General features: G+C 31.7%; 1 protein-coding gene across 1 annotated transcript in view; it reads right to left on the reverse strand.

Moving 5' to 3' along the window:
* Pde3b (phosphodiesterase 3B) overlaps positions 1-13,797 on the reverse strand; it is a 155,963-nt gene that overhangs the window by 44,245 nt on the left and 97,921 nt on the right. The window contains exons 2-5 of the mRNA XM_087211612.1: positions 12,447-12,497; positions 6,222-6,470; positions 3,061-3,200; positions 1,869-1,975 (exon numbers count right to left, since the gene is read on the reverse strand). Coding sequence (XP_087067738.1) covers positions 1,869-1,975; positions 3,061-3,200; positions 6,222-6,470; positions 12,447-12,497 — 547 coding nt within the window. The remainder of the gene's footprint in view (positions 1-1,868; positions 1,976-3,060; positions 3,201-6,221; positions 6,471-12,446; positions 12,498-13,797) is intronic.

The raw sequence follows: 13,797 nt of genomic DNA on the forward strand, positions 1-13,797 counted from the left end.
TGCTACTGTTACTATATATTTGACTTCTGTATATATTATAAAATACTACAACGCAATTATTTTTGTTGTTTTCACTCCTTAATATTTCTATATACTCAACCACTAATTTAAGCTTACCAGTGTTTTTCACTTGTTCCTATAGTTCCATGCTTCAATCTGAATTATTTTCCTCATACCTCTTTTCTGAATCTTAATAGCCAAAGGCTACTAGCAAGAAATTAACTCACTTTTTTGTTTTACATTGCAAAAAGTTTCATTTTCCTAGTTTCTTATCTGATTTGGTAAAGACTGTTTCCCAGATGAGTTACAACTGACAAAAACTGTGTACATTTAAGGTGTATATGATGATGATCTGATTTACATATACTGTATACTGCGAAATCGTTATCAAATTAATTAACTAAGTTAATTAACATATCCATCACCACACTTCATCACAATTTTGTGTGTATGTATGCATGTTGAGCATGGTGAAAAAAAAGTTTTTACTTCATTTTATTTTTCCAAAGATATGTCATTAAAGAATTCTATGCTGGCAATTTTTATTCTTTCATCGTTTTAAATATGCCAATGTATAGCCTTTGGCTTCTATAGTTGCTGCTGATAAGTCATTGTATTATTGTTCCTTGGAAAGTAACATTTTTCTGGTTGCTTTTGAAAGTGTTCTCTTTATTTTTATAATTCATGGGTTTCACTGATATACCTAGATATCATTTTCTCAGTATTTAAGTTGTTTGGGATTCACCGAGCTTTATGCAACTGTTGGCTGTTTTATTTTCTTGTAGTTTTAGAAAGTTATTTGGTGTTATTTTATCTCCTTTTGTAGTTTCATTCACACATACGTTAAAACTTTATGTTCCATATGTGTCTTACATTTGTTCTATTAGTTATGCATTATTTCCCTCTCTGTGCTTCAGTTTCGCTATTTTCTTTTTCTCTCTTCAGGTTCACTGTTTTTGTTTTCTGTTGTATCCAATCTATCCTTAAACCATTCAACAACTTTTTAAATTAATCAAATGTATTTCTCAGTTCTAAACTGTCCATCATTTCCTTTCTATATGTTGCAGTTCCCTGATCAAATTATCCATTCATTTTGCCTATTTTACCTTCTATTTTTTTGAAGCATCACTGTTATTTTAAAAGCTGCTAAATCCAACACAAATATGTATATAGATCTCCTTCTAGGGCTTGTTTTTCTCCATCATCAATAAAATTTTTCTGCCTCTTTGCAGTTTATGTTTTATTGTATATAAGACAATTTTGTGATTGTATATATCCTGTTATACCTCATATTAAAATATTCATATTCTCTATTAAATGTTGTATTTGTGAAATATCCTTCCATCTAAAAAGTTCAGTATTCTATTTTCTTTAATTTTAAAAAAATCATACCAACGTGACTTTCCAGAATATAGGCAAGAATTTTTTCTATTCTTGTACTAAGATTTTTTTTCTCAGCAAGTATATTACAGAAGAACCCTCTTCCTTGTTCTCAATCTGTAACCATTTAATAAAATAGTTCTATATTTTACCTCTGAATTCTTTGTGCCTAACAAAGTACCTGGTACATAGTAGATATTCACAATGTATTTAATGGATGAATTAGTAGCCAACCAAAATTGCCTATTCAAGTTAACTTAAAATATATGAAATGGTATTCAAAATTAGATATAAATGCAAAATGAAAAGAATTTATACTGCCATATATTTTGAGAGTACCATATTTAAATCATAAAGAATGATTTCTAAGCTAGATGCAATGGCACATGCATGTGCTGAAGCAGGATGATTCAGCCTGGACAAAATACAGAGACCCTGTATTTAAAAAAAAATAAAAATAAAAATAATTTTAAAAAATATTTTCTTACCAGCTCTTCTCAGACCTACATGGTGAGTCAGTGATACAGAAGATGATCTTTGCTTTGGGATTGTCAGAAGATTTGAACTAAAAGGCCCATTTAGATAGTATCCTTGACTAAAAAGGAAAGTAAACAAAAATTATAACTATCTGATTATATTTCACATATATGACTTAACATAAATTTTAACAGATAAATAGCTATGTTCCAATTCTGTCATCTACTGTTTCAACTGTGACACTATACAGCTCAAACTAAATAAAGTACAACACCTGAGCAATAATAACAAAGAGTGGTTTAATTATCCATTGGAATTTTGCATTAATTCCAATTTAATTAACATAGATGACTGATTAAAGAGAAGTATTAACCCACATAAGAGACCAGTATCTTTCCTGGCTTTCAGAAGAAAAGGTATTAAACCCTTTGTTGTCAGAGAAAATGGTATTTACCTTCAGAAAATTTTAGCTCCTATATTTTGGCAGCCTCATTGAGTTATAGTTTCTGATGGCTTTAATTTGTAGGATTAGGACTATTTTGTTCCAAGTAAATTCTCAACAAATTATAGAATATATTAGTTATCTAGGCCTCTATTAAGAACAGGGTTGAAAGAGTCTTGCTACTCAACCCTAACAACTGTGACTGAGTCCTGGGAACATGCTCATCCTTCCACAAGTAACTCGCTGCTGACCTTCTTTAGCATCCTCTATACCAGAGTGGGGACTGTCCCAGTAATGGCCACCTCCATCAGTTTAAAAGCTGTCCCAGGGGCCCGGGATTTAGCTCAGTGGTTCCGCCGCCTGCCTTGCAAGCGGAAGGATCAGAGTTCGATTCCCAGTACCAAAAAAAAAAAAAAACCCTGTCCCAGTACCCTGTCCTAAACTGATCCTCATTTCCTTAAACTATGTCACTTATTCATGTTCCTAAGGTTCCAGCATACTTTCTATCCAATCTACCTAAATTTTGAGGGCGAGCATGCGAGCATGTTAATTTCTTTTTAAAAGTCAGTTTCATAATTATACCTATTATTACTATTGATGTTGTCCTACACCTAAAATACTTCAACCATTCTTTTCTGATCTTAAAACTATTTCAAACTTTATTCATAGGGGCAAAAGGTGGATCCATTAAGTTTCCTTAAAAGGCTCTGGGGAATGTTCATTTCGGCAGCACATATACTAAAAGGCTCTGGAGATTTTACCTTGAAATGCCAAATTCTTGATGAGGCCTTTTGCCATTACTACGTTCACACCTTGAAGACTGATCAATAGGTGACAATCCTGAAGTTCCTGAGCTCCTTCTCAGCTGTGCAGCTGGTAAACTATTCCTACTACTTAGGCCCTGTTGAATAATTTAACAGTGGTTAAAATTGTTATCTTTGAATATACTGCACATGTAATAATGATGGCACATAAAATATCAATACAAAATGTATTTTAACATGTATAAGAGAAACTGAAAATTTCATTTTGAAAATGTGTTCATTTACTCCCAATTTTACTTTCTATACTATTGTTCTACTTACCTTCCTCCTAGTAAATAATGATTTCTGAACTCCTTACAATTTAAACTAGATTTTTTTTTTTTGTTTATTTGTTTGGTTGGTTTTTGCACGTTTCAAGAGAAAGAAACAATTGGAAATTTAAAAAGTGAATTTCGGGCCAGGGATTTAGCTCAGTGGTTTCGCTGCCTGCTGCGCAAGCACAAGGACCGGAGTTCAATCCCAGGTACCAAAAAATAAATAAATAAATAAAAAGTGAATTTCAAAGACTGACCCTGAAAGTCAACTTCAGAGGACAAGCATAGGATCAGAAATGACCAGCCCTATATCCTATTTTTTTAAAAAACATTTTTAGTATCTAATGGACCCAATGCTTAATCTGGAGAAACTATAGGATTCTAAGTTACCCTCTGAATTAATGATTAAACTAAATATGTTAAGCATTAATATTTTATCCTAATTTTAAAAAATATTCTAAATTAATCCAAATATTCAAAAAGGAATATTCCAATTTGACCACTGTGAATAGGTGTTTCGCTAAAATTTATGTAAGTTTCTGTTCCTTATGAATTTCCACTATCAACAGAAACTGCAATAATCTCAGAGAAGTATATTATACTTTAGCTGTCCCAAGGATATTAATTTTGTAAAGGTCCATGGTTAGTTGATCCTACAGTGAAAAAGTTGTTGCTAACTAAAATTTAGGTTCATATAGTCTTTCTTAGTTCTTAACACACATATAAGATATTTATATTAAACTGTCTATTCTTATTCTCTTTTGCTGACAAATTTTTTTCATAAATGCTATGGTTTTTTCTGAAGTAACATAGGCTTTTTATATGCTTTTTCAAAAGCAGAGACATTTAGATACAGAATTCTAATGAGTTTAAAAAACACAAAGAAAAAGAATAAAAGTTACTTCCTGGTTCTAATATGGCTTACTCATACCAGTAGATTCCAGCACCCAAAGTAAACCTGATTAACTACAATGCTCAGGAAATGAGGTGTTCAGGCATCCTGTTTAATCACTATTACATTTTAAATGTTTCTAAAATGTACCAGTACCCTTTTCTACAGAGTAAATGTAGTAACAAACATAACAGTGCTATCAGTATTATTTTTATGATTAAGATTTTTAAGAATTAACTGTTTTTTAACTATCGTAAGTAACAAATGTGAATGGAAAGATGCAAAGGGACAGCCACATATCAGGTGAAAGCTAACTCAAGAATGTATCACTTACTTCATTCATTTATTGCTATTCCATGAATTCTGGATGCATGTGATTAACTTTTTTCTGATAGAGCACTAAAAAAAGTTGCCTAAGTGCCACTTTTGGAAAGTAGGCTCAGATGAATGCAGACAGTATTATATAAACTACTTTAAAATAAAAGCATCACATAATTACCATTTGGCTTTGTTAATTTTTCAACATTTCTAAACTCTCATACTAAGAACTGACAGACTGAAACTGATCAAAATCCTCCAAAATCTCTATTAGTCTTTTTCTAAGTTCTACATACACTATTACAGTTAACAAAATCAAATGAATTGAATTTCACCAAGTCTTGATTAGTTTCCTTAGTTGTAGAATTAACTGAACTAGAATAATCCATTTCTAGTTTTAATGCTTTTATGATTTTACCTACTGCTAAAGCTATCAATAATAATTCAAATAAAGCAATTAAAAACCTAAACAAAACTGTATAGTAATAAAGAGAAATTAATAGTACATCTATTTTCTTTTTTTTTTTTTTTTGGTACCAGGGATCGAACTTGGGACCTTATGCTTTCGAGGAAGGCGCCGGAACCACTGAGCTAAATCCCTGGCTTAATAGTACATCTAATGGTGGAAAAATCAGTCCCTACTGAGCTACAGCAATTTCCAGTGAGTAAAAAGGGGTCAGGGGAACAGGGTACTACTCAGCCATAAAAAATGAGAAATTAGAGACATTTATAACTAAATGGATGCACACTGAGGTGATACTCTTAAATCAAATAAACAGGACACACGTGTGTAAATAATGAATAGTTTCTCTAGTGTGAGAAACAAAGTGTAAATAAGGACTAAAAGGTATAACAGATACTGTGAAATAGGAAGGGGCAAAGGGGAAGGGGAAGTAGGAAGGGTAGGGGAAAGGAAAGAAGGGAATGGAATTAATATGAGAAAATGGAAAAATGGAAACAAAGTCTGTAAATAGGGAGGTGTGGAGGGGTTGAAGGGAGGGCAGGGGAAGGGGGAAAAATAAGAACCAAGAGAGATTATGTAAAGGTGCAAATTTCTTCACAATGATGAATGTCATTATATTGTGTACCTAAAATGTACCAATAAAATTTAAAAAAATTTAAAAACATATTAAAAAAAGGTGTGAATCATTTTTAAATAATGTTATATAATTCATAATATGAATAGTATAATGATAATTTGTTCTTGTTCAACAATTTCTAAATTGTAAAGAATAGGTTGACATGATTTACTAGTTTTTTCTACAAGCCTAAAATTAATTTGCTTTTTCTGCATTTCTTTATAATAATAGTTGATTTCAAGTTATAACTGCTAATTACAGCACTGTTATTTAAAATAAAAACTGAATACTCATTCAGAATTAGAGTTTAACTGCCTATAAAGTCCCAAACAGCTAAATATAAAAGAAGTTGATCCTTGAAAAGGAAACTGTATGCTACATAACATTTAAAGAAGCAGTTTTAATCGGAAAATATCATTAAATGTGATCAATAAGGCTGGATGGGGCTGGGGATTTAGCTCAGTGGTGCTGCCGCCTGCCTCGCAAGCACAAGAGCCCAAGTTCAATCCCTGGTACTCCCCCCCAAAAAAGGCTGGATGACTACTATATTTTAACCTTGTGAAGTTTTCGATCTCCTCTCTCAGCTGGATCTTCTATTTCAGAGCAGGGATAAAATCCAGGAAATGGTGTGAGAGGATTAATCTTTGGCCTACAGGAACCAGAAAAAGCACCCATCAAGCTGCTGATACTCCGTAGGGAAGAAATGACTTGTGGGGGAAGGCTTGGGTCCACCAGAAGATCTGACACCATATTTCGAGCTTCATTTAGCACTGAAAGATCAACTCCGTTTCCACCTCCAGAATTCTAGACAAGTAAAAATCGTAAAATCATGTATTTGTTAGACAAAAAACTTAATATTAAGCTCTTCTTTAACCTAACAAATTTCCATTCATTTGGACAGGCATAAATAAATGACATATATCAAAAGGAATAATTCTAATTTAAAATTTTCTATATATACTATAATACTGTAGATACTATATGCTTCTTTATTTTTATTAGCTTAGTTCATAGTTAATGGTATTCATTACCGACTTATTAACTTTATAATTAGTATAGAACTGTAACTATATTTAAGGTCTATTATTTGGAAATTTCATTACTTTAATGATGATTTCCTTTCTATTATGTCAAAATTTCTTTTAAATGCATAAAGCATTTCTTTCATTTACCTTACTTATGAGACACTGTAGCACAGCAACAAGGGTTTGTGGCAAAACTGCTTGAGTTTGAAATCTAAATGTTAATCCTAACTCTGTAATCTGAACAACCTGTATTAACACCTGAACATTTTAGTTTCTTCATTTAAAACGGGGATAAGAATGTACTTCTTTAAGGGTTGATATGAGAGTTAAATCTGGTAATACCGGTAAAGTGTGTAAGGCAGTGTGCAGTGAATACATTTAACATGCGATAAGTAGTACTATTACTATCAGTATTATAGAAATGTAAGGTAAAAATACAGAAAAATGGTATTACAGTTCAAAAGCAACAGACACGTTTGATATAAATGATTAGGAGAAACTTATGGAAGATGCGATGTTTGAGCTGGGCCCTAAAAATGCGGTAGGATTATATGTACAAATATTACAAAAAAAATTTTTTATAATAAAACTAAAGAAAAATGACCAGGAAAACTTACTCCACAACAGGGAAAGAGCAAATCAATGTACAAAATGATAAAACAGAGATGTACAGGGAATATGAAAGGCTATGTAAAAGAAAGCAATGAAAAATAAGGTTGGAAAAGCACCAAATGTTTGAGAACACTGAGTTCCAAGCTGAGTTATTTTTTAATTGAGGCTTATAGCAGGCCTAAAAGCAAAAAATAAGGCAAAGAAAGGGAAGAGAAAGTAATGAAAGCCAATGAAATTTTGGAGAGGATAATGGGGGAATGCCTCACTTAGAAGGCACCATTTATATCAAGAATTGACTCTAGGCAAAGAGACTTAGCAAATGCAAAGATTTAGTGGCAGAAGATTATTTTACTTGTTTGAGGAATAACATGGACGCCAGCATATCTGGAACAGAGTAAATGAAGGAGAAAGTAAAGATGAGTCAGAGAGAAATAAGAAGGGAATCAGACTGTGTGAGTTCCTTCTCATCCATGACAAGGTCATCAGCTTTTATTCTAGGGGAGATAAAGTAATGAGCAAGACATGATATAGCTTATACTAAATCAAATTAAACATTTAAATTATTTACTATAACTTAAAAGTTGAACTTACATGCCTATTCTCATTGGCTTATATTTGGCAAAATCCTGATTTTGTACAGAAAGCTAAGATAGTTTTTACATTTTAAATAGTTATTGAAGAAGAAGCAATGGGGAATGGGGGGAGCAAAAGGGAAAGGAAGAAGAGAAGCTGTAGTGGTGTCATGGCTAATACTTTGCATGAAAATGCTAAAATATGTACTCTCTGATCCTTCATTTACAGAAAAAATGTTGATTTGTCTTATCCTACATTTCAAAGATATTAACATGTACTCTTATTGAAATTAATATAATATTAGTGCACATTTTTATTCAGTACTACTATGTTTTTAGTCAGCCCTCTAAGGGAACTGGTATTATTCCCAATTTATAGGTGAAGAAATAGATTCTGAGTGACTTCAGAGACTTGCCTACTTCTTCAGCTAAGAGTAACTAGTTTGTATTAGATCAACTGCCTAGAACATCTAGAAAACACTGAATTAAAATAGTAATAGTGTACATTTCAAAGCAACACAGCAGAACCAATCATCCAGGGCTTGAAAGGACAAGAACTAAGAGCAAACAGAAAAGATAGACATGAACCAGTATTCTGTATTTCTTCCCAACAAGGAGCATGCTGCTGATTCACAACTGGTACAGGGCAGCGAGAATGAGAATCTCAGCAGACTAAGAAACAGAGTAGAGCGCTCTATAATCTCAAAAGGGCTGGGAAAACAAATCCAGAGTTCAGGGCTATAAAGGCAGGGAGGCCAAGCAACATACAATTAGATGAAAATAAAGAAGGAAGCTTAAATTCAGAACCACTTTTAACCCAAAGGCATTTGCAAATTTAGAAACACTGGTTAATTAAGCGATGGAAAAACCAAGTAAAAATTCTCAAAAAATATATATTTTGAAATTAAAATAGCACTTTAAAATTATAACTGGGTCAACTGCATATCATACAGAAAAAAATATATCTTGAGCTATATCTCACACTATATAGAAATAACAATCTTCTATCTGACCCAAACTGAAAAATCAACTCCAAATGCATTACAGATTTAAAGATGGAAACTAAAATAAGAAAACTTCTAAAAGATAACATGGGAGAAAATCTTCATAGCCTTGTAAGCAAGCAAAGTTCTTTTGTTGCTGTTGCTGCTTTATTAGTGTTGTTATATTAGTTAAAGAGAATAATGGGCTTCATTTTGGCATACTATTACATGCATATATCGTACTTTGATTATCTTCACCCTCCATTACTCTTTTCCCCCTTGCCACCTTTTTCCCTCAATTGCTTTCCTCATCTCTATAGTTTTCCTTCTACTTAGCAGTCATCTCTCCTTTTCTCCTCACTAAGTAATTTTTTTAATAGATTCCACCTATTAAAGAAAATATGTAATTATCTGACTTTCTGAGTCTGACTTATTTCAATTAACATAATGGTTTCTAGTTCCATACATTTTACTGCAAATGACATGATTTCATTTTTATGGTGAGTAATATTCCATTCCATATTTTATTTATCCACTCATTGTCAGGTACCTAGGCTATTTCCACAGCTTAGCTCTTTGAACTATGCCACAATAAACATGGCATGCAAATATCACTATAGTATGATGTCTTGAATATACCAGGAGTAGGATAGCTGGGTCAAATGCTATCTACATTTTTAGTTTTTTGAGGAAGCTCTACACTGATTTCCTTAGTGGCTATACTAGTTTATATTCCCACCAACAGTACAGAAGGGTTCCTTTTCCCCACAACTTCACCAGCTTTTGTTTTTTATATTCTTAATGATAGCCATTCTAACTGGGATGAGACAGAATCTTGATGTAGTTTTGATTTTCATTTTCCTAATGGCTAAAGATGTTGAACATTTTTTATATACTTATTGGCCATCTGTACTTCATAAGTAAGAGACAAGGGCCAGATGTACTGACATGCACCTACAGTTCCCATTACTTGGGAGGCTGAGGAAGGAGGATTGTTTCAGCCCAGGGATTAGGGGCCAGCCTGGGCAACTTAAGAGAACCCATTTTTCACTTTTAAAAAATGCAAAAATTTGCTAAACAAAATTAAAATGACTTGATAAATTGGCCCTACATTAAAATATATACTATATATTTATATATGAAAATATACACTATAAATATATAAGACAAATCAAATATATTATATATTATTCATTAAAATAAATAGTATATATTTTCATCAGAATGTACCATAATAAACTTCATACTGGGGCTTTTTAACATGCAATAGATATACAATACACATATGTATATATGTATGTATATTAATGTATATATGTTTATATTCATGTTTAGAATATAAAAAGTACTCCTACTGACTGTTAAGTAAAAGATAATTAGACAAAAGACTTGATTAGAAGATATTTGGGTAGACAATTATATGAAAAGACCCTCACTTCAACCATGAATCATCAGTGAAGTACAAATATTTAAGCTACAAACATGACAGTCACATAGCTACCAAAAGTATGTAAAAGAGATACTACCAAGTGTTGGTGAGGGTGTGGAACAACTGGAACTCTCATACTGTTGATGGTTGAATAAAAATTAATACAAACTCTTTGGAGAATTGTCTGGCACTGTGTATTAAAAGTGAATATTTGGAAAAAGAATTTTTTTAAAAAGTGAATATTTGTAGGCATAAGCTAACAACTCATTCTAAGATAATATACCTAACACATCATTACAACAGCATTACTTGCAATAACCAAAGATGTGAAAATAAAACAATGACTACCTGAATAATGGATGAACTATGATATATTTATTCAATGGAATAGTAAATAGAATATGACTAGATTACTGCTAAATGTAGTAATATTTTTGGGGGGATTCCAGGGTACCGGGGATCAAACTTGGAACCTTGCACTTGTGAGGCAGGCGGTGGAACCACTGAGCTAAATCCCCAGCCCTACATGTAGTAATATTAATCTCACTGATAAATTTTGAAAAGAAAGAAATAAAACAGAAAATAAAAACTTTGGTTTCACTTAGATAAAACTTTAAAAACTAAGTCATAATGGCAGAAATCAGGATGATATAATGCTTGAGGGAAGTTAATGACTAAAAGGAAAGTATATAAGGGCTTTCAGGATACTCGACTCCTCATCCAAATGATGGTTACAGGTGTGTATTCAGCTTGAGAAAATTCACAAATTGTACATTTATGCATTTTGCATTTTATAGACGAATGTTATACTTCAATTAAAAGAAAAGGTCATTAGAAAGGAAAAGAGAAAAAAACAGCAAAAAAAATTAAATAAAAACAAAGGACCAAGGTGCTTAATATGATACACCAGTCTGCCTGACAACAAATGCATGGTCTTGGCCATTACTGCTTATTTAACTTTAGATTTTATCACTAATTTAGATACTTTTTTGATTGGAAACTGAGGATCTTTCTGAATATGAATAATGATGAAGTCCACTATGTAAGTAGGTCGAGGAACCACCCCACCTCATTTTAGGTCGGGTGTAGCCAGCTCCTTGATTTCATCTTACTGCAATGGTTACATTCTCTTGTTCATCAAAATCTAGAGAATACTTCATTCTATGGACTACTGTGGCTATTGCTATTCAAAGGGATGTTCACTTTTCAAAAACTGGTGTTGGGACAACTATTAAAATCAATTTAATAAACATGTATAACATTTCTGTAACATAACTTAATATTTATTAATATTTACTTATCACTGTGAAAAACATCAGGTTTCAAATAGCAGATGAAAATGTACCATGATTTTTTTAGAACAGAAAATATATTTGTAATAGGTAGATCTACAAAGATGTACATCAAAATTAGCACAGTTATAAGAACAGAGCTATAGATTGTTTTCAAGTGATTTTTTTTCTCTTTATATTTCGATTTTCAATTCATCTGATATGCACATCTATTAAATGGTTTAAAATTAATCTTAAAGTATATATTATGTTATGTCACTTATAAAGTTCAAAAATAAGCAAAACTAATCACTAGAAGTCAGGAGAAGAATTACCTTTGGAATACAGGTAATGCTTGGAAAATGGGGCATCGTGCGGCTTCTGGGACATTGGTAATGTTCTATTTCTTCTTAGAGGTACTATTTACACGAGATGTTTAGCTTGTGAAAATTCACTCAGCTATATACTTTTCTGTATATATGTTATAACTGAAAAAAATTTACAAAAAATGAGTGTTCTTGCTTCCCTAATAAATATATTCTGCCAACTGCTCTGCTATCTCAAATGTGGCCTTAAATCTGTTCATCTCCTTCTGTAGATCAGTGTTCCACATCAGAAAAGAAAAATATTCTCATCTTTAATATAAAAATACTAGTTTATCTAAGCCTAGATTATATTAACATTTTTTAAATGATTACTTGTATAAATCTGATTTCTTATTTTATTTTGCCTTTACATTTAAACAGTATTTTTTTAATCTACCTCAATAAAATTTCTAGTTAACTTATTTCAGTTATAAGAAAATTTTATGACACAGGAATCTTGTAAATGTAACTTTAAGGTCAAATTTTCACTACAGATATTAGTTATTAGTGATATTTTATTTACCTGGTAATGAGGCTTATACCACTGCTTTAAGTCCCAATCCCAAAGAATCATCTGGAAAAAAAAATCCATTTGGTTAAAATAAAAAAATAAATAAATATATATAAAGACAAATGGCAGTTTTTCAATTATAGATACCTAAAACAGCTTTACTTTGTAAGGGTATCAGGGAGGTAAGAATAAAAATGATCTTTAGACAGAATATTTCATTACTTTATACAAATTATAATTGAAAAATCCAAATAAAAAATAAGATAAAGTCACTAAAAATGCTATATAACTTTCAAATGTTTATTAACACAAAAGGAAAATCCAAAATCACATCTAATCACTAAAAATACAAGAAAAATTAAATATCATCAACCCCCCTTTCTAAAGGCTTATTATTCATCATCTTAAAATCAGTGTCAATTGGTGGAGCTATTTCCTTACCAATAAGACCCTTCAGTGAAAAGTATTTTAAAAGCTGTGGTCTTTGGGGCTACATTATGTATAAAGGAATGGATTTTTAAAAAGCAACATATACATCATTTAATATGCAGATAATTAGTGACTGCAGGCCTGTTTATCTCCTTTCTGGAATATCAAAGATAGTATCTTAGCCCTAGAGTAGTTCTGTCCTGCCTTCTTCCTGGGAGGCTTTCAGGGCTGCTTCCCTACACAGTATAAGTAGTCATTGTATTCAAGGAGATAAAATTAACTTTAATAAGCTACAAGTGCCACTCATCACTAATCATAAATTTCAAAATTATTCATGTAAGAATACATCTCTTCCCTTTTGCTTAAGTAATTCATTTTGATTGCTATTTTCTATCTTTCAATCCTAGCTTTGAATATAAGCCTATTTAATTTGTAATATAATCATATAATTTCCATATACAGTACTATCTGTGTTGTTTCTTGCCCTTGGTCTTAAGTGTTTTGGTTGTAAAACTCTTAAAAATGTTACCTATTTTGTCATTTGTCTGGTGTTTTATCAAGAGTTGGCAAAACTATTTCTGTAAAGGGACAGAGTATTTTAGGCATTGCAAGTCATATAAGGTCTTTATGAAATATTGTTTTTTATTTTTCTCTTATAACTCTTTTAAACATATAAAAAGCATTTTTAGTATGAGGGTCATACAAAAATAGACTCTTGGCAAGAACTTGTCAGTGGACCCTATTTTCCAAGTTATATTTTACACCCACCATTCATCATTCAAAAATGTGTCAATTATTATCACCATCTTCTGGTCAACATCCTTACAAAAGATAATCTCTTTCTTGCCAATGAAAAGAAATCTATTTTTCCCAAAAAATATCCAGACAATACTATACCTACTTAGAAAATTCATGGATCAATGCCCACAAAATG

The sequence above is a fragment of the Heterocephalus glaber genome, unplaced genomic scaffold, assembly GCF_053883595.1.
Source record: "Heterocephalus glaber isolate CG9 unplaced genomic scaffold, H.glaber_assembly_v1.0 deba00001428, whole genome shotgun sequence".
Classification (NCBI taxonomy): Eukaryota; Metazoa; Chordata; class Mammalia; order Rodentia; family Bathyergidae; genus Heterocephalus; species Heterocephalus glaber.